This window comes from Barbus barbus (assembly GCF_936440315.1).
Source record: "Barbus barbus genome assembly, chromosome: 7".
NCBI classification, from domain to species: domain Eukaryota; kingdom Metazoa; phylum Chordata; class Actinopteri; order Cypriniformes; family Cyprinidae; genus Barbus; species Barbus barbus.
In genome coordinates this window covers 32,477,954-32,498,925 of record NC_136735.1, presented here as the reverse complement: position 1 = coordinate 32,498,925, position 20,972 = coordinate 32,477,954, and the positions used below count along the sequence as shown (strand labels likewise).

At 34.5% G+C, this 20,972-nt stretch overlaps 1 protein-coding gene across 1 annotated transcript in view; it reads left to right on the top strand.

Moving 5' to 3' along the window:
- Positions 1-15,097, top strand: part of LOC306872088 (protein kinase C beta type-like) — a 28,284-nt gene extending 13,187 nt beyond the window's left edge. Inside the window, exons 3-17 of the mRNA XM_079420464.1 lie at positions 705-787; positions 2,494-2,605; positions 3,117-3,245; positions 7,212-7,368; positions 7,468-7,602; positions 7,693-7,789; positions 7,899-8,045; positions 9,405-9,578; positions 9,664-9,755; positions 10,204-10,266; positions 10,988-11,126; positions 11,202-11,282; positions 11,387-11,494; positions 11,573-11,713; positions 13,707-15,097. Of these exons, the coding sequence (XP_079276590.1) occupies positions 705-787; positions 2,494-2,605; positions 3,117-3,245; positions 7,212-7,368; positions 7,468-7,602; positions 7,693-7,789; positions 7,899-8,045; positions 9,405-9,578; positions 9,664-9,755; positions 10,204-10,266; positions 10,988-11,126; positions 11,202-11,282; positions 11,387-11,494; positions 11,573-11,713; positions 13,707-13,862 (1,814 nt within the window). The 3' untranslated portion in view covers positions 13,863-15,097. The remainder of the gene's footprint in view (positions 1-704; positions 788-2,493; positions 2,606-3,116; positions 3,246-7,211; positions 7,369-7,467; positions 7,603-7,692; positions 7,790-7,898; positions 8,046-9,404; positions 9,579-9,663; positions 9,756-10,203; positions 10,267-10,987; positions 11,127-11,201; positions 11,283-11,386; positions 11,495-11,572; positions 11,714-13,706) is intronic.
- The last annotated feature ends 5,875 nt before the right edge of the window (positions 15,098-20,972 follow it).

The following is a 20,972-nucleotide window of genomic DNA, read 5'->3' as shown; positions in this document are numbered from 1 at the left end:
AAAATATATGTAAATATAAATATATACTTTTGTTATATATAAATATAAATATTAGAACTTAAGAACAAAAACTAAATAGAAATATTTAAAACAAACCCTAGTAAGAATGAAAGTTTTAGAAAAATTACAACGTAGTAAAAACAAATTCTTTAAACCCATTTTATATTAAGCAACATCTTAAATATTAAAATATAATAATAATTTCAAAACATTAAGAAATATTATAATAGTATATACTGAAACAACACTGATTGTTGTGAATAGATTGATGTGAATATCTCAAGCTTTTCAAAAATATCATAAACGGTGACTCCAAGAAGTATTTGGACCCTTGAGCTGCACTTAAATATGTCTGAATTGCATATTGCATTAGATTGATATTGCATATTGCATTAGATTACAAAATATCTAACCACATGCCATCTGCAAACAAATGCCACCTGTTACTCAGCACTAATGGAGCAACAAGTAAACAACAGTGTAGTTCATCACATTTACTATCTATGAACCTTCTACATCAACATTTGACAACCAGAACATTTTTGTCTTCATTCTGAACAGTTTGTCTACTCCATACTTTCACCTCCAAAGCCAAACAAACTTGGCTTAAATGTGTGATTGCGCTGTCTTCCTGTAAAATATTGTGCACAATGTTGGAAATGTTCAAGAATGTTCTAATGAATTTCTCTCATTCTCTCCCCCAGTGTGCGCTTTCGTGGTCCACAAACGCTGCCATGAGTTTGTTACTTTTTCCTGCCCCGGGGCCGACAAGGGTCCTGCATCAGATGTAAGTAGAGCCTGTGAACACATGCACTAGAAAACTCCCTCATCCTCCCCCCTTCTGGCTTCTCTTGCGCCATCTTTTCTGATAGTGAAATACACTTCCTTTTCAGTTGAAGAAACTTCTTCCTGTGACTAAGCAGTACACACACACACTTATTTATGTAGACACACTGCTTGGTGAGCAGTTTAAATATTTATTCAGTGGTAACTGATTATGTATTGTTTAATGAAGTCTAACACTAATCATGTTCCTCATGTGTTTGCTTGCATTATATATTCACATGCAAACAGGCAGAGGCATCAGTTTTCTCTTCTCTAATCTCTATTTATAACCACGCTTCCTCCCTATATGTGTAAATGCAGGCACACACGCGCACTTCCTGTGTTGTGCTTTGTTTCTGCGTGGCAGCCAATTATGTTTTCCGTGAATGATACTGTACTCTCACAAGTGATATTTGTTGCATCTCCGTTGTTTGATGTTGATGTGTAGGAAAGCTTTGATTCTTCACCCTTTTGCCATTGTCTCCTTTACGGAAGCTTGAAGAACACAGAGAAGGTGCTGAATAATTAGACCACTTACTTGCTTTTGTTGAATTTGCACTTGCTGGAATTATTTAAACAAAGGAAAAGCAACAGTCAAAATTCTGCTTCTTCAATTAGCTGTATTTAAATTTTTTTATAATAATCATTGTAGTACATTATTTCTTTGGGTCTCTATATTGGCGCCCCCTAGCTGTAGGAATTTATCATAATATTTCATATAGTGCTGCAGAATTCACTTCATTGTTTGTTAAATTCCCTTTTGTATATCGCTCAAGTTTTGCAGAATATCCTGTAGGATTAAATGAGTGATTTATGTGAATTCTCAGTAAAATGTTCTCATAAATTGAATGGATGTTATTTGTGCTTGAGGTGGCATGGATTGTGAAATTACAAAGCATTTTTATCTGCTATTTTCTATGAGTCTAAAACGATAAAAGCATTTTATTTCTTGAAATAAAATAAACTTTAACTGAAATAAAATATTGAAAAACTTATTTTATTTCAGCTAGCTGCCAATGGAAAATTTCTTTTTAATATAGCCTAACCTGATATAATAAAATAACTAAAACTAAATCTGAAAAAAATATTTATAACAAAAACTAATAAAAATAACAAAATTACTCAAACTAAAATTCAAATAAAAATAGAAAATATAAATATAAAAGCTATCGATTTATATTAATATTCAAAATAATAATAAAAACCATTATAGTATCTCAGTGATATTGTGATGGTGTAGGTGTTACTTCTGTTTCTAATGTACTGGCTGTGATGCAAAGAATTTATTCATTGTATCACAGCAGCTGTCACGGCAACAGAACTGTCACCTTCACTGTTAAATGTATGTAATGAAAGTATTTTAAGCAACAGTGATTTTAGGCAGATATCGCTGTTATTTCAGATGTTTTACATGTTCAGGTGGGAGTAAGAGCTGAAAAAATTCATCCACACCATGAAATTCTCAATTCATATAAAGATTTGAGAGAAGGAAAAAAATGCAGCTTTATAACACGTCCCAACATTTCCGGAATTCGGGTTGCATATGTACTATATATTTCCGCTATACCTCACGTTGTGACAAAATCTGTGTTTGATTCTGCATTATTGTTGTAACCTAAGGTTTAGCAATTTCACTCTCCTGTTTAAGTAGTTTCTTTTGTGTCATAGGACCCTCGAAGTAAGCATAAGTTCAAGGTACACACATACTCCAGCCCCACATTCTGTGACCACTGTGGTTCTCTACTGTACGGGCTCATACACCAGGGGATGAAATGCGACAGTGAGTCTAAACCTGCACACACACTGAGCTGTGAAAACCCTCATACAGTGACCTCTGCTGGTTATGACCATGCATTACATAATACGCTGTTTGATCTACTCATCTGTTTGATCATTTGAAAATGATGCATGAAATCCAAAATGTTTGTTATATTCTGTATGAGACTATAAATCTGTTTACATAGATATATTTTAAAAGACAATAAAAATCTGAAAGCTTATTTAAATATTATATATAATGAAAAATAGCACAGCTGTAAACATATATATAGATTGAGCATATATAAACATTAATTGTTTTTGAAATGTTCATTTAATGTGCAGTACATGTTTAAATACAGCTGTCTATTTAGTGTTCTGTATGTTAACTTGTGTGGGTGTGATCTTTGTGTGTGTGGGTGTGTGTCCTGGTGTCGGTGGCAATTGTGTGGGCATTTCTTAGTAAGTAGTGAGTGAGAAACAAACGCTGCATGTGTAATGCTGTCAATCTAATTATGTGTGGTTTTCTGCAGCTTGTATGATGAATATTCATAAACGATGCGTGGAGAATGTTCCCAGTCTGTGTGGAACAGACCACACCGAGAGGAGAGGACGGCTGCATCTCAGTGCTAGTATCACAAATAATGTTCTCACCGTGACCGGTGAGTCCCCCCCACCACACACACACACACACACACACATTTTTTTAAATATACTATAGTGGGGATATTTCACTGACTCTTAAATTGATTCTTAAATTAAGCCAATTTAGAGGTTTAGAACACTCTACAGTAACAACCACTCAGAACACCCTAGCAACTGTCTAGAATACCCTAGTAACCACATGGCACATATAATAACCACCCACAAAATAGTACAGTAAATCGTGACAGTAAAGATATTTATAATGTTGCAAAAGATTTCTATTTCAAATAAATGCTGTTCTTTTTGTGCTGAATCAAAAAATTCAGAAGAAATTTATCAATGTCACATGCTTTTCAACGTAATATGAAGATCATCAAATCAGCATTTTAGAAGGATTTCTGAAGGATCATGTGACACTAATGGAGAGTAACGGCTGCTGAAAGTTCAGTTTAGCCATATCATCAAATATATTAAAATAGGGCAGGCACATTAAACATTTTTATTGTATTTTTGATCAAATAAATGCAGCTTTGTTGAGCATAAAAGACTTTTTCAAAAACATAAAAACAACATACCGACTTCAAATTTTGAGCTGGTTTTAGAGGAGTTTTGGACACTTTTTACTGTTTTCAGAACGTCAGGCTAAGAAACCAGCTGGTCTAATCTAATCTAGCTGAATGCAAGCTTGTTCATTTGTGGACAAGCTAAAACCAATTTACACCTGCAAAGCATCTTAGAGTAGTTTAAGATGAGGTTTGTTTCCAGCAGAGTTGGCATGCTTTAATCCTGTTTTATTTTGACAAGCAATTTAAACAGTTGAATTGGGTATATTAATATTAAATAATCTGTTAAAATAAATTAATTTTAGATGTTACTATATAAATAGCTGGATTAGATTTTACCACCCCTGAAACTACTATGTAGCTACACTATCAGTGAGTGGATATTTAGTCCCGACATGGATAGATAAAGGTTTTATTGATTTTAAAGAAATACACTTCTAAAAATGCTCAGTGCACTGGATTTTAATGTCTTTTTAATAATTGTAATAATTGGTCAGTAGCTTTTTCAAACAAATGCTCTGATAATAATTTTCTTGACTGGATTAGTGAGGAAAGGCTTTGTTCAGAAACTAGAGAACCCACAGCTGCGCTAGTTTTGAATATGTAATGTTATAAGCAAATATCGTCAGTGTTCGTTGTGCCTGTTAATGCTGTTGTGGGATATATAATCTATCAGCAGGGCAGAAAGCAAACTGCTATTCTAGCTGAAAATTTCAGATAAGTATGCAAACCAGTACCAGTAAGAGTATTGAATGGAAATGTTGCAATAATGGTGATGGTTAATATAAATAAATAATGGATTGCATGTTTTGGGCTTAGCTAAAGAGGATTTCTAGGTCTTTGTGTGGTAAATTTGATTAAAAAACTGAAATTTGTTTTCACGAAAATGCTTCTATCATTCGGTTTAAAAAAAACACACACAGCTCGGCAACAAAGTGTTCTAAACGAGTCTGTTTTTCTCTCAGCTCTTTTTGCCTTGGGCAGAAACTGCATCCTCTGGAAACATGAGATCAATCCGCCAACGATTGCCCCACATCCCATTTACACACCCCCACACACACACACCAGCTCACCCATCCATCAGTTGTCTACAGATACATTTAGAGGCCTGAGTATATAGATAGAAGCTTCGTACACTTCGCTGTTCACTTATAGCAAACTTACAGATTCTTTAGAATCAATCTGCTGATGACATTGTTAAAATATAATAACCCCCACAACAGCCTAACAACCGCACATGGCAACAACCCTTAGGATCCACCTAGTAATGCACAAACACGAAAAAAACAGGAACCCCCCCCCAATTGAAATAAAATATGAATATTTTTGAAAACTTAAACTTTGTTTTATTTCAGTTATTTGACAGTTGTAGTAATTTTATGTGCTTTTTATTAGTTTTTGTTGTTTTAAATATTTCTGTTTAGCTAGAATTTCTTTAAATTTCAGTATTCGTAATGTTAGTTGTATTTTTATCAAATGGATTCTGATTGAGCCGCATTCGAAGCTGTTGTAAATAGGCCCTTTTCACAACTTCCGCTTTTCTGCGAAGCAGTGGATCCGTACTTCTGTTATACCTTTACACCGGAGACTTCTCAGGAAATTGCGGGAACAACTTGAAATCTAAAGACATACGCTAAGATTTAAGACTAATAATGTTAATGTACTTACAGTCGGGTTCTTTTGCGAACGTTATTCTACATCTTTGCTTTAGATGGTTGGAGGCTACCCTGCAGCAATGTTATAGATTTGCTTTTAGATGTGTATGATAACGTTTACATCTCCACACAAAATATATAGCCTACTTAAAACCTTTTCACTTGTTATCTCGGTTTATTCCCTGGATAATTTATTTGATTTATTTCAGTTGCTGTTAATATTGTAATAGTGAGTACACTGTGTAAATTTTCTGTATATTTACATGCAAGTGTAGCTATTCTGCAATAAAAAAAGACTAACATAATTTATTTTTTATTATTATTATTATGGGAAAAATTACATGGACATAAGTCATATTTTTTATAATAAAATTTTAAAAAGTTTCACATCCATAAAAGGTCTGAAAAGAAACCCAGTATTATCCAGTTCAAGAATAAAATAGCTTTATATTGAAGCAAGAAGCACCGCCGTCAAGCCATATGTGCTATAGAACTATGGACCTCTATAATTACTTTTTTAATTATAGCGTTTAATTTATCTTTATATGTATACCCCCTTTTTTATTTAAATTATTAATCAATAATTTGAATTATTATTGATATTTTATGTTCATTAAAGGCTATATACAATGTGATCTTTAAAAAAACAGCTGATGTGCGTTTTATATTTATTTACATAAATGCTCACAAATCTTTTTAACAGTAAAAGCTTTTCTGTAAACTTAATCTATTTGGGTCATTCTACAGAAACGTCCACTTTTGGTATGGCAAGATGTTTTAAAATGTATTTATTTTTCCAACATTTAAACTTAGACCACATTATGAGATTGACTTTAAGAACACACATAAATGACAGCTTAATTTTCGTATAGCTTTTTTGTGCAATTAGTTCAAGACCACATGTACTATTTTTTGTCACTAGTGTTACCTTCTTTAGCAATATTAAAAGTTATGAATACATTTTCCGTATTCCGTAAGTTTGTTTGAGATGCCAGACGCCTCATCTTGAATGAGGACGAGAGTAAAGCTGCAGTCATCCTTTAATCGTATTTGTGGCAGATGTATAAGTGTCTGGTTGAACTCCATGCTGGCGGAAGTAAGAATACCCTGTTCGACTCAAAACGGAAGCTGCGTGACGTCATGTGAAAATGTCTATTACTCGACAAACATGCACCTTTGTTTACTTTTGTGTGTTGCTTAGCAAGCACTTTGTTGCAACCACAACCTTTTCTGAGGAACTACATTTTTTGGTGGAAGAATACTGTTTTTATTTATATCATTAGACTTTATTTGCTCCGTTTTATTTTGTGAAACCTTACGTATATGGAATAACCATTTTATAAAAGCCCCGTGAAGCCTTGAATTTATAACCGCTAAGGGGGTTTTAGGCATTTTACAACGCCCTTTAGCTGTTATAAATTCACTGTAAACCACAGCTTCTTGCTTTATTAAACTTTTTTTATTTTGATTATTTGCCAAGGCAAGTTTTTTTTTAAGTAAATAGCAATATAAATAGAATAGTATTACATTACATAGAAATGTTTCAAACAACAAAAACTATTAAAAGTGACAAACACACAACAAAATGAATAAAACTTCAAATAAAAATCTATATATTAATAAATATTTGAATATTATATAAATACTAAAAAAACCACTTGTTACTTTGAAATACAAATTGCACGTGAAGATACTACAGTTGAAGTACATATAACACTTCATCCATTGGTTTTCAAATGATATTTTTCTGCATTTTAAATTATAGTCAAGGAAGCTCGTAACTTGGTGCCAATGGATCCAAACGGCCTGTCAGATCCATACGTCAAGCTTAAATTAATTCCAGACCCAAAGAACGAGAGCAAGCAGAAGACCAAAACCATCAAGTGCTCCCTCAATCCTACCTGGGGCGAACACTTCAGCTTGTGAGTGGCAAATAAATCAAGTGCATTCATTTGTGTGGAATGGCTGTGGATGTTTGTTTCACCTGTGCGGCGTATGTTGCCATCTTTGTGTTACTATAGTAACCTCAAAGATACAGATAAAGACAGGCGTTTGTCAGTGGAGGTGTGGGATTGGGATCTGACCAGCAGAAATGACTTCATGGGGTCGATGTCTTTTGGCATCTCTGAGCTGCAGAAACAAAGTGTTGACGGATGGTAAGCACTACCAGATACCAGATACCTCCTACACATGAGACCTCCGCATTCGAGGATTGAGACCATCCTCTTCATCTGTTTGGATCGTAGGTTTAAGTTGCTGGGCCAAGAGGAAGGAGAGTATTTCAACGTTCCAGTTCCACCAGATGGAGAGGAGGGCAATGAAGAACTGCGGCAGAAATTTGAGGTGAAATCCACGTCCCTTTTAATTTGTATCCACACTTTTTGTTTTACTTGTATCTTTCTTCCCTTTCTGACAATATTCTGATTTGTATTGACATATTTAAACTCTCCAGAGAGCCAAGATTGGCCCTGGCACTAAGAATACAGATGGCTCTTCAAAGAATGACATCTCCAAATACGATACCAATGGCAACCAAGACCGCATGAAGCTCTCAGACTTCAACTTCATCATGGTGCTGGGCAAAGGCAGCTTTGGCAAGGTAGGACACACCACTCATGCACACATCCTCATTTACACACAGTAGTGTTAGTGTATGGTCTGTCAAAACTAACATGTTACTTTTTGAGATTAATGCAATTCAAAAGTCTTTTTTTTTATGGAAATTCAAAGACACATTAAATAGATCAAGGTGACCATGAATACATTTATAAGGTTACAAAAGATTTCTGTTTTAAATTCTTTTGAACTTTCTATTTATTAAAGAATATCAGAAAAATGTATAAATAGAATATTAAAGGGATAGTTCACCCAAAAATGAAAATTCTGTCATCATTTACTCCCCCTCAAGTAGTTCCAAACCTGTAGGAATGTCTTTGTTCTGCTGAACACAAAGGAAGATATTCTGAAGAATGTGGGAAGCAGCATAACCGTTATCAGTATTGATAATAATAAGAGATTTTTCTTGATCAGCATATTAGAGTAATTTTTGAAGGATCATGTGACACTGAAGACTGGAGTAATGTTGAGGATTATTTAGCTTTACCATCATAGGAGTAAATTATATTTTAAATATAAATTGTAATAATATTTCACAATATTACTGTTTTACTATGATGAGCATATTAGACTTTAAAATTGGTTAGTATTCATAAAAACTTTTAATAGTCCTCTAAAAGTTATTTTTAAAGACTGGTTAAATAGTCAGAAATTGAAAAAAGAAAAAAAAAAATCTCTCAATACACTCATTCACGAGTTCGCCCTTGCGTATAATGAACAGAGTTAAGGTTTATGCGTATTTGGCGTGCTGTCCGGGGAGAGGGCTCCGAGCTCTGTAAATTACTCCCGAACCCGGGGCACTCCTCCTGTCCGGGGAGAGGGGTCCGAGCTCGGCATTTAGCCCGGACCCAGAGCGCTCCCCCCCCGAGCTCCTCCCCACGCTGGTGTAGGAGCGGGCTGATGGTGAGGAGTTGGGGTGGAGGTGGGATGCTGAAAACTGTAGAGAGAATGAAGGTAAGATGGCTTGGTCTATTTATAGAAGTTCTCTCTCGGCTGATAGGATAGACTGAGTGATTGCTGATGGTGAATTGGCCGTGTTAATTATCTGCGCGTGCTCCTCCCGAAATTTGTTAATAAAACATCACTTATTACTCACATTTATCAGTAAATAATTGAAAAAGATCTTCGTAACAGGTAGTTTATTTATAAATTAAATCCATATGAAATATTTAACAGACCATAATGCCATTTGTAGGCTTTATATAATGTCATTTTAATATCATAAAATCAATTGCTCAATAAATTAGTACATTTGTTTTTTAATTTAAATAATAAATAATTATTTTAATCACTATGTCATTATCACAATAATCGTGTTCTCCTTTACGCTGTCTTTCTGCAGGTGATGCTGGCCGAGCGTAAAGGCTCAGATGAGCTGTACGCAGTGAAGATCTTGAAGAAGGATGTGGTCATTCAGGATGATGATGTGGAATGCACTATGGTGGAGAAGAGAGTTCTCGCTCTCTCTGGCAAACCACCCTTCCTCACCCATCTCCACTCGTGCTTTCAGACCATGGTACACATCACGCTCTCTCTCTATTCACATACACATGAAAAACACATTATAAACCTATGATCAATTGTGTTGTTGTTGATTGTAGGACCGTCTTTACTTTGTGATGGAGTATATCAATGGTGGAGATTTGATGTATCAAATACAACAAGTGGGAAGATTTAAGGAACCCCATGCTGTGTATGTATTCACTGCTAAAAACAAACACAAAACAATTAAATGATGGCAAAATTATTGAAATAAGTTTTTATTTGTTAAAATTATGCATTTAATTATTTATTGCACAAAATAGTATTCTAGATTATTATTTTAAGACTGGAATAATGGCTACTGGAAATTCAGCTTTGCCATCATAGGAATAAATGACATTTTATTATTATAAATATATTAAAATAGAAAACAGCTGTTTTTAATTTCACAAAATCTTTCAGAAACATTACAAAAGCTTGCAAAGTGTTTTAAAATATTCCTTTATTTTTCCCGTTTTATAAAAGCAAACTTCATAGTCATCAATTATGGTTATTGATGTGTTTTAAATATTAATGCTATGCCATGCTAACCAACAAAATTATTGATATTTAGATTTATTCATGAGTCAGATCAGTTACTAATTTTTTTTTACCATCAGGTTCTATGCTGCAGAGATTGCCATCGGCTTGTTCTTTCTTCATTCAAAGGGCATTGTTTACAGGTGAAATGATTGTTTGTTTGTGAATCTAAGCATAAAAATTAAATGCAACAATCGCAGAATAATCTGTTATAATACACAAAGCATTATGCATTAATAATAATAAAAAATATTTGTCAATATTCTACTTATGTAAATTATCCCTCCAGTTAATTTGTCATATTTTTAAAATGCCAAAATATAAAAATTTAATCTCATATGTGACCCTGGACCACAAAACCAGTCATAAGTGTCAGTTTTTCAAAATTGAGATTTCTACAAAATCTGACAGCTGAATAAATAAGCTTTCCATTGATATATAGTTTGTTAGGCAATTATGACAATATTTGGCAGAGATACAACTATTTGAAAATCTGGAATCTGAGGGTGCAAAAAAATCAAAATACTGAGAAAATTGCCTTTTAAAGTTGTCTAAATTAAGTTCTTAACAATGCATATTACTTATCAAAAATTAACTTTTGATATATTTACTGTAGGAAATTCACTAAATATGATCTTTACTAATATCCTAATGATTTTTGGCATAAAAGAAAAATTGATAATTTTGATCCATGCAATGTATTTTTGGCTATTGCTACAAATATAGCCCAGCGACTTAAGACTGGTTTTGTGGTCCAGGGTCACATATTTCGTGATGCGTTGCATTATTTAGTAAAGAAACATACTCAAATTGTTGTCAGAGCAAATGTTTACTAACGTGTGTTTGTGTTCTGGGTTTGTGTAGAGATCTGAAGCTGGATAATGTGATGTTGGATGCTGAAGGCCACATTAAAATAGCAGATTTTGGCATGTGCAAAGAGAACATGTTTGATGGGGCCACAACCAAAACCTTCTGTGGCACTCCAGATTACATCGCCCCAGAGGTGTGTGTGTTATGTGAATTACACTGAGTGTAGGTTAGTGTGCACAAGGCATACATATGCTCTCCTGTGTTACAGATCATTGCATATCAGCCGTATGGCAAGTCTGTCGACTGGTGGGCTTTTGGAGTTCTACTGTATGAAATGCTGGCAGGACAGGTAAACTAACTGCCTCATTCTGGGTCTAAATTCAGAGCCATTGTCTGAAGTAATTATGTAATTGTGATAGATGCAGTGATGCCAGTGTGCTTCCTCTTCTTTAGCCCCCTTTTGATGGTGAGGATGAAGATGAGCTTTTCCAGTCCATCATGGAGCATCATGTGTCTTACTCCAAATCCATGTCCAAAGAAGCAGTGGCCATATGCAAGGGGGTAGGCGACACACACTTTATACATTCTTGTCTGTATACATTCCTACATTCACTAACAAACACTGTTATGGGTTGGCAGCTGATGACCAAGCATCCAGGGAAGCGTCTAGGCTGTGGGCCGGAGGGAGAGCGAGACATTAAGGAACACGCTTTCTTCCGCTACATGGACTGGGAAAAACTGCAAAACAAGGAAGTTCAACCTCCCTTCAAACCCAAAGCAGTAAGTTATAATGCAGCTGTGAGTTTGTCTGTCTGTGTGTGTGTGTGTGTGTGTGCGCGCGTGTGTGTGTTTTATCAGGTGGGTGCATTGCAGCCTGTGGCAATGAAATGGCATTCTTTTTACACTTTTCTTGCTCCTAGTGCATGATTGAGAATGTCTTCATCATTCAGAATGTCGAGAAGATTTGGTGTATGTGGCCAAGACGCTGTGGTTCCAAAATGCTCAGTGCAGGAAGTAGAGCGTCACTTCATGCTCTGTTGTTAAACTTCAAAGATTGTGAAAACACAAATATGTGAGGCAGTGAAGGTTTGCTTTCATATTTAGACTGAAACGCTGCAGAAAACTATAATGGAGCATTTTAAGAATTTAAGCATTTTACTATGTGGATTTTGCAGGTTGACTCAGGCTGTGGCTTTACAGTGGCCCAAAAACCTATTCAGACACTTAAACCACACTAAAATATATTATTGTATTCATTTTAAAGACATAAAGCGCAATTTAAATGATAAAATTATACATATGCTGTTTCAAAGCCAAGCAGCTGCTTTGGCTGAACAATGTGCAAGTGATTAATGGTAATGCACTGCTTATCTGCCAACATCTGCATTACTTAAATTAATTCATATGCATGACCCAAGCTGTGCCTTGCACAGCATGTGCACTATACTGCTGAACAACAGAAGAAAAGTCATCTTTACTATACTAAACAATATATATATATATATTTTTTTAATTAAAGTAAATATTTAGTATACTATAGTATAGTACATTTATGTACGCAGTTATATACTGTATATTACACAAACATATCACAGTATCGTTCAATAAGTTTTGAAAATGGTTTTTAAAGTAGTCTTTTATAATTACCAGGACTATACTTGTTTGATCAAAATACAATTTAAAATAACTTGTTTTCTATTTTATTATGTTTTAAAATGTATTTAATTCATGTGATGGCAAAGCTGAATTTTCAGCTTCATTGCTCCAGTTTTCAGTGACACATGATGTGCAACAAAGTTTAGGTGTAATTATTAAACTGACAATATTGCTAGTTGGTTGTTTTTTTTAAGCTTTCAAATGGGATCTTGAATGAGTGTATCCATGGCAACTAGGCATTTGAAATCATGTTGTATATGTGAAGAGAGGCTGATGAGATTTTTAATGCGCCTCCTACTTTTCGGATCATTCCTAAGCCCCTGCAGTTAACAGATTGCATATGAATATTTTAACAGGTTTGATTTAATTATTTGATTTATTTTGACTTCTTCATGATAATGTGCATAGATCTCCATGTGACTGATTCATGCAGCCTATTTCAGGTTAAGGTTAGGTCATTTTGTTCTTTGCTCTAAAGTCTTAAGCATATATTTCTGATAATGCATTTGACTGTGGGCTGATTTTAGTAAGCCCCGCCCCCACATAAGTCTGCATTAAAGATGTGTGAGGTGAGTTAAAATAATAAACATTTTAAATATTGAATTAAAAACCCATTTACCCAGACACAGGTAAGTGATTTGGATACAGAACCCTTATTATTTTCTCACAATCCCTGCTCTTCACCCTCTCGCTTCTTTTTGAACACTTGGAATTGTCCAATTCCAGGGATCACATTTTTCTGAATGCTGCACATTCATCACCTGAAAACTAAATGTTGTGTTGTGAAGTGCTGACTTCCAGCAGCATCAGAAAAAACACAGAAAATGATGTGCATAAAATGCTTTGCTCAAACAAGAGCAGGAAGGTGTTTGACAGTATGTGCATATATTTTAGTTATGCAATGTAGGTATGTGCTCATCATTTTCTATCATTACACATTCACACAATTAAAACCCTTAATATAGAAGTACTGTTACTATTATTACACTTCTGAATAATTTCTTCAGTTATTTTCCCACATTTGAAGCTTTCATTTGTCATTAATTCCTCATTTGTTTGCTCACGCCGTACCATCATTTTCCCATCCCACATCTCTCTTCTCTCGTCTTCTCCACAGTGCGGTCGAGACGCAGAGAACTTTGATCGTTTTTTCACCCGCCATCCTCCCGTCCTGACCCCTCCTGACCAGGAAGTGATTCAAAACCTGGACCAAGAAGAATTTCAGGGCTTCTCGTACATTAATCCAAATTTTGCATCTGTGAAATCCAAGTAGCCAGTTTTAGCCAAACTCAAAATAGGGACCAATGAGATTACAGATCTTGAATGAGCCAATGAGAGAGTTCATGCAGATTGATTGAGGAATGGAGGTCATTTCTATTCATATTGTTCCTTCCTGCTTATTGTTATTTTTGTTTGATTAAAAGGATCATGGAAAGAGATTGACTAACTTTGTAAAAGAACCTATAAAGAGTGAATGTGTGGCAGCCTTGCGGGATTTTGACTATTTGATGCTTGTTGATATCATGGACTATAGTTTTACAGGTTTTAAAAAAACCTAAAGATAATCTGGATAAATTCAGTGTCCCGGACACATTTCACCCCTAGATTTTATAGATATATATAAAAAAAAATCAGACAAAAAAATGCTCTCAGATGTGACAACAATCAGGTGTGATTCTTCATTTTGTGATGTGACAATGCAAAAAGATTGTAATGGTTTTAAAAATAGGCTTCATTTTATTTATCAATTTCTTTTCGTTTTGGGGTGAAATGTGACCTAGACCTGCCCTAGAGGTTTTGTGAGATTCACTCATTGTCTCTGATGAAACATATCTTTAGAATATTAAATATAGCTGCCAAATCTATCTTTCTTCCCACATGCACACTCGCACACTCAAACCATGCGCCTCAGATGAACCATTTACCGCTTATTGATCAGGATGTTTACTGGGTCACCCCATTTTAGTGCTTTTTTCGGTTGGGTGTTGTACGTGTGTTTGTGTGAAACTGCCAGAGATTAAAGTTTAGGAACTGGTCATGCACCGTGTAGTTTTCCAACCAGTGCTGCTTGGATACTCATAACCACAACCTTATACCAACTGGAGATGATGGAGATGATAGTGATGTGACTACAACTACTTAATTCCAGACATGATGATCATGATGTTGTAACTACTTACGAGAACATGTCTTTTGTCATTATTCTGCCAAATCTGTGATGTATGACCTTTTTTGACTTGTTATCTGTGCCTGGCAGTGTTTGGATCAAATTACTGTGAACAGACTGTTTCTATAGAGGGAAATATATGAATATGTATTTGGAATATATTAATGATTTTTGTATGTCTGTATATTTACCTTCTCTGTGTTTATTCTTGCATACACTACCAGTGCCAATGTAGTCTCTGAATACTGATATTTTAGGATATGTTAAATATAGTTATTAATATGCACTATAATTTTTAGATGACACTATTTCATTTTTCTGGACAATAGAATTCTACAGTCTAAAAAATGTTTACAGTCAAAATTCATGTTAACATACAGTAAATATCAGCATATATATATATATATATTCTAGATTATATATATCTAACAATATATATATAAGGTGGTCAGTTAGAAAATGTTTTTAAAGAAGTCTTTTATGCTCACCAAGGCTGCATTTATTTGATCTAAAATATCTCGAGTATCACAGAAATCATTCTAATATGCAGATTTGTTGCTCAAGAAACAAGTTTTGCTGCTAAATTTTTTGTGGAAACCATGATTAATTTTTTTCAGGAATTTTTTATGAATAGAATTATTGGAAATATTTTGTAATATTATAAATCGTTTTATCTTTCTTGTTACTTTTGATCAATTTAATGCATCCTTAGTGAATAAAAGTAAATAATCTCCTAAAAAAAAAACTTTTGAGTATAAAGCAGTGTCCACAATGCAAGTATGCGATAAGCTATCAAGGAACATTTCTGAATTCATACACGCGTTTAATTATTATCATAATGTAACCAATGGCATACCTGCAAAATAACCATCAGCAAAAAGCAGATCCATATGAGAACAAAAGGAGTGTTTTGCGTCAGTGTGAAATTGTGCGTTTGGACATCTGGGTCTCGTGAGGACATGATTGCGCAGTTATTGAGTAGGTACAGGGACCAGACTCTCAAGAAGTACTTCTCTCCAAGGCCTTTATTCTTGAGCTGCTTTGGGCCTCTAGCAGAAGGTAGGACTTTGTCTTGATTGTCCTCTGTCTTGAATGAAAGGGCATTTGGTGTCTCTCTGTTCCTGGTTTATGTGTTTAGCAGAACTTTGAGCTGTCTGTCTCCAGTTGGTGGCTGGACTTTAATGTCCAAACGTTCGTCTCATTCTCATGGCTGTGTTTTAGACATTTATGGTCTGGTCTGCCCTCCTCTGTGCTGTCCCTCCATGTTATTTGTGGTTTAATTCGGCGTCTTCCAGACTGACTCTCTTTTGTCTTGAGTTTTTGATTCTGATGTAACTTCAAGCTGTGGGTTCCTCTTCATCAGTTTTCTCTTGGTCTTTTTTGCTGTTTCTGACTTGTAGTATCTGATCAACCTCTGTGATGTTTTTTGTGTTGTCTTTACAGTTGATATGTGATTATAATCACAGATGTCAGATTTAAAGTCAACATAAAATCAAAATGGATCCTATTTGCTTTCTTAATACATGATTTAGGTGATTTGGCATATTTTTCCAAAGTGCGCCCATAATTCATCAACTTTTTTCTGCTGATGTTACCAAGGTTTTGTGGGCTATTTGATCATGTTAACTTAATAGCAGTTTTCATGGGAAATTTCCAGTGGACAAATTCAAGTTTTATCACAGAAACGGGCCACACCGTGAAAGTAAAATAGGTTGCAGATGCTATTTTATGTTGACTTTTAATTGCATTGCTATAAGAAATAGAATAATGTGCTTACTGAAGTGATGCATAATGCAACATGCCAAAAAAACTTTGCTAAAGATTTGGAAAAGTTGTTAATGTCCATTTATAAATATTTATTGATCGTTTATTAACTAATGTTCATTTATACAAATGAATGTTAAAATGTACACTATCATTCAAAACTTTTGGGTCGGCAAGATTTTAAGATTTTTAAAGAAATTAATACTTTTATTCAGCAAGGATGCATTATATTGATCGAAAGCGGTAGTAAAGACATTTATAATGCTCTTTTGAATTTTCTATTTATCAGAATCCTGAAAAATATTAAGCCACACAATGTCATGTGACTAAAGACTGGAGTAATGATGCTGTCAATTCAGCTTTGCATCACAGGAAAAAATTACATTTTAAAATATATTTAAATAGATAACAGTTTAAATATAAAACCATTGTAATAATATTTCACAATATTACTGTTTTTACTGTGTTTTTGATCAAAAACCATTTTTTTATATTTCTTACCAACCTCAACTTTTGAACAGTGTGTATGTAATTTACTAATGTAAACATGTAGAGCCTTACTGTATTGTGGTAAAAACACTTTATTTAAAAAATGCGTAAATGGGTAATATCCTTGATCTTTGACCTTTAACACCTTGAGTTCAGGTTACTAGTCATAACCTAGACCATTAGTGACGAATGCGAAACATTAAGCACATTCATGGTCACACTCATAACTCTCTTCCTCTGTTTTTCTTTCAGAAAAATCGACGGGACACAGGTAATTTTGACAAGGAGTTCACCAAGATGGCGGTTGAGCTGACACCAACGGATAAACTCTTCATTATGAATCTGGACCAAAATGAATTCCAAGGCTTCTCCTACACCAACCCAGAGTTTGTCATTCAGGTTTAACACCAAACTCCAGTTGATTGCTCCATACAGGTGGGAGAGCAGGAGATGTTCTTATTACCCAGAAAGCATTATTTTGTCCCTGTGCCATCTTGATTGTCCTCTCTCGTCACCTAAAAAGACACAAACCCAGCAGGTTCATACAGAACCAAACCAGGATTATACTCAGTCTCAACCAAGGCCTCAGAAACTCTGAAATGCATTCACCAGAGGAGAGAGAACGGTTATAAAAGAGTGTATTCATAGTCTCCATGAGAATGTCTTGTCTTTTCATCTCCATGAGAATTATCCTACCTCTTTCTTTTACACATTCTCTCCATAGATTCAGTCAGCTTTTTCCTGCAGCCCCTTGTTTCCAAATGAATTAGCCTGACAACATGCAGCACTAATGGCTTTTTCCAGAGCTAATTAGGCCTTACGCAACCTTGAACCGTTTAAGTTCAAATCTGGTCTAAATTAGTAAAGCATTTCAAAGTCAAGTGCCCGTGCATCAGTAAGTGATAGACAAGCAAATATCCTCAAGCACTTCTTGCTAGATGTTTGTTTAGATGGTTGATATCTGTCATCTTGGTCTGAGATTCTCAGCACAAGCTTACATTACAGCAAAATATTGAAATAATGACATCATATGGCCTTTAGTTTGCTCCCAGCATAATGGCTTCTTTTCATGAGATGCTCTTAAAATTCATTATTTGTGTCGGGATAACTTGAGGAAAGAACATAAGACAACAGGGTTGATTTATAATTTACGTGCAACCTAAAAGCACATGGATAAAGCTTTGAAAATCAACATTTTACATGAAAACGGTTGACATTTGTGGTGCCAGAAATATGTTGATTGTTTGCCTTCATTATTGCTGATCAGTTGAAATCTCATATTAAAACGGTCTTAATTTTATTAATGAGAGCTTAACTATGTGAGCATCATATTGATTTTGCTTTTTGAGATTTTTCTGTTGTGCTCTTGTTATTATGACATAAGTCATATTTATAAGATAAAGGGGGTAATTATAACAAGTCATAATTATGACATAAAAAAGTCATTTCAACTCATTTTTGAATCTTACAATTTCAGCTTTTCAAAAGTGACGACTTTTTGTCATTTTATGTCAGAATTTTGACTTTTTATTTGAATAATTATGAATTTTCTCATAAGTTTGACTTTTATGTCTCAATTTTAACTTTTTATATCTTAATGACTTAGTATGTCAATTTTGACTTGACTTCATGTCATAATTATTTACCAAAGCATGATTTTCCCTTACGTGGTGGAATTGGATTTTTAAAGAAAAGTTGGCATATTGCCCATTTTAGGGTTAAAAAACAGTTTGAGAAGGAAACCTTCTGCAAGCTTGACACAAAGAGAATAAAATGCAAAAAGTAGACTGTAGCATCAAATAACATGAAATGAAAATATGCTGATGAAAAAATGGATAATGCATTGAGACATCTTTAAGGGAGCAGAAAAGTGCTATCATGGGACAATGCAGACTTCTGATGTGCAATACGACGAGAATTACAAATACTGACTGGAAAATGTTACAATGCACTTTCAACCCTTACTGTGTTTAAAGCATTGAGTTTCATCATTTGTTTTTGAACAGTTGACAAGTGCATGCGGTTGTAACCCTTGATAAAGTGCATTAGTGCTGTTTACTGAATTGGCATCAGGGGTTGTTCCATGCATATCACTGGCTGCAGAGAATGTGATTCATACTGTATGAGCTGAAAACCTATATTAGCTACTGTACCAGTCTTGACTGAAACCCTAATGTGCCATATATTTTTGTGTGCGGGAATCTGCAGTGTTTGGGGAACTCGTTTTGTGCAATGTGTCTGTGTTAAACAGACTCCACAAGGAGTTTTAGTCTACCCTATGCATGCCTGGTAGAGCCCTTGCTCTTTTACTCGGTGTTAACTTATTAACTGTGTCAGTAATGGTTGGATCTGTTGTAGCATAGATCCTTATAAGGGTTATGGTGTGTGTGAACATTTCTATTTGTTTACGTTTTATTTTGTAATTAGATATATGAAATAGAAATATAAGTATTCTAGTCTTCCAAATGAAAACACATTGTGCGATCATGTGATAATATAAAGTATAATCTGCTTTTCCTCAGGTGATAACTGGAAAAGTGGAGATAATGTATAAAGATATTGTATAATATTTATTGTATAGTGTATATGTAGGGTGAACTACAAAGATGTGAAAGCTGGAAAGAGATTGAAAAGCTGTTATTTTAAAGCAACTGTATGTTTTTAATAATCTTGAACTATACAGTTTCAAAATCATTCTGATGGTTCACTGACTTTTAATAATGCAAATGGCTTCAGTTTCTTTTTCCTTTTTCCGCTTAATCGTGTGTTTTGGGAAGATGTAGCCTAAATTTACTGAACGGGTACAAAATTCTGTGAAAAAGGTGGATTGCTTTACCACAGTAACAAATGCACGTGTAATTACGACACTTAATTGAAAAAAAAAAAATACACAGAACTATATGCAGATGCTTTAACTGGACATTTATAAAAAATAAATAAAACATAAAAACGTGCAGATAAAATAGAGTGTAGGCCTTACTTCAGCATATGCGTAACTGTAAATGAATGACGTGGCCTTTGCGCGATCAAGGTAATTGTCACACCTCGAACAAACATGCACAATGTAATATTGTAAACCCTGGCCCTGTTTAGTAGGAGGTTGTTATTTTAGTTTTTCTATAATGTTTTAATGATGAATGCTTTAAAGGGCTTCTTGTACAAGAATCAATCCCCCCAAAACAAGTTTTATACTATGCAAGACAGATGCATGTCAACAACGACATATCAACATAACATCCAGACAGCAGCAGTGGTTGGCTATGGGGAGGGCTATCGCTGGTGATTGCAGAGATATTTTGCATGTTATTTATTTATGCTATGTGGATTATTAAAGCTGAAGTTTTCAAATGCCAATCTGTGTGTTTGTCATTTTTGTTATGAGGTTACGAGTCCATAGGGTCTAAGATTGTAGACCCATTCACAAGAAAGTGAGAAATGTGTAAGCTAAATTTGGTACATGGTGGACCACAATGGGGGGGCACATCTCCCAATATTCATAATACTGAAAATATATAATTTTTTGTCATTTCCTATTCTGATTTTAGTGAGCCTACAAAGTGAACTAAATTAAACTAATTTAAATAATTAAATAATAATAAATAATTTTAATTTAAATAATTAAATAATCTGCAAACTGAAGATGTAGAGGTCTGTGAGACAATTTTTTCAGATCATATGCCTATTATTTTAAAGACTTTTATTGATAGTCAACCTGTTCTCTTGGGCAAGTCGTTGTGCTGGTCATGGAAAATAAGTACAAAAATAAGCACAGATTTTCTCTGTTGTTTAAAACAAATTGTAAGCCCTTGATGCTTGAATCGCCGCTGTTACACCTATAGGCGTGGATGAGCATTGGACTTTGTTAAGGTCAACTTGTGTGGACACTAAGATTAAAAACTGTATTGCCCCACTAAGATTAAAAAAGCAAACATTAAAAGGAAATCCCTGGTTAAATGAATCCAC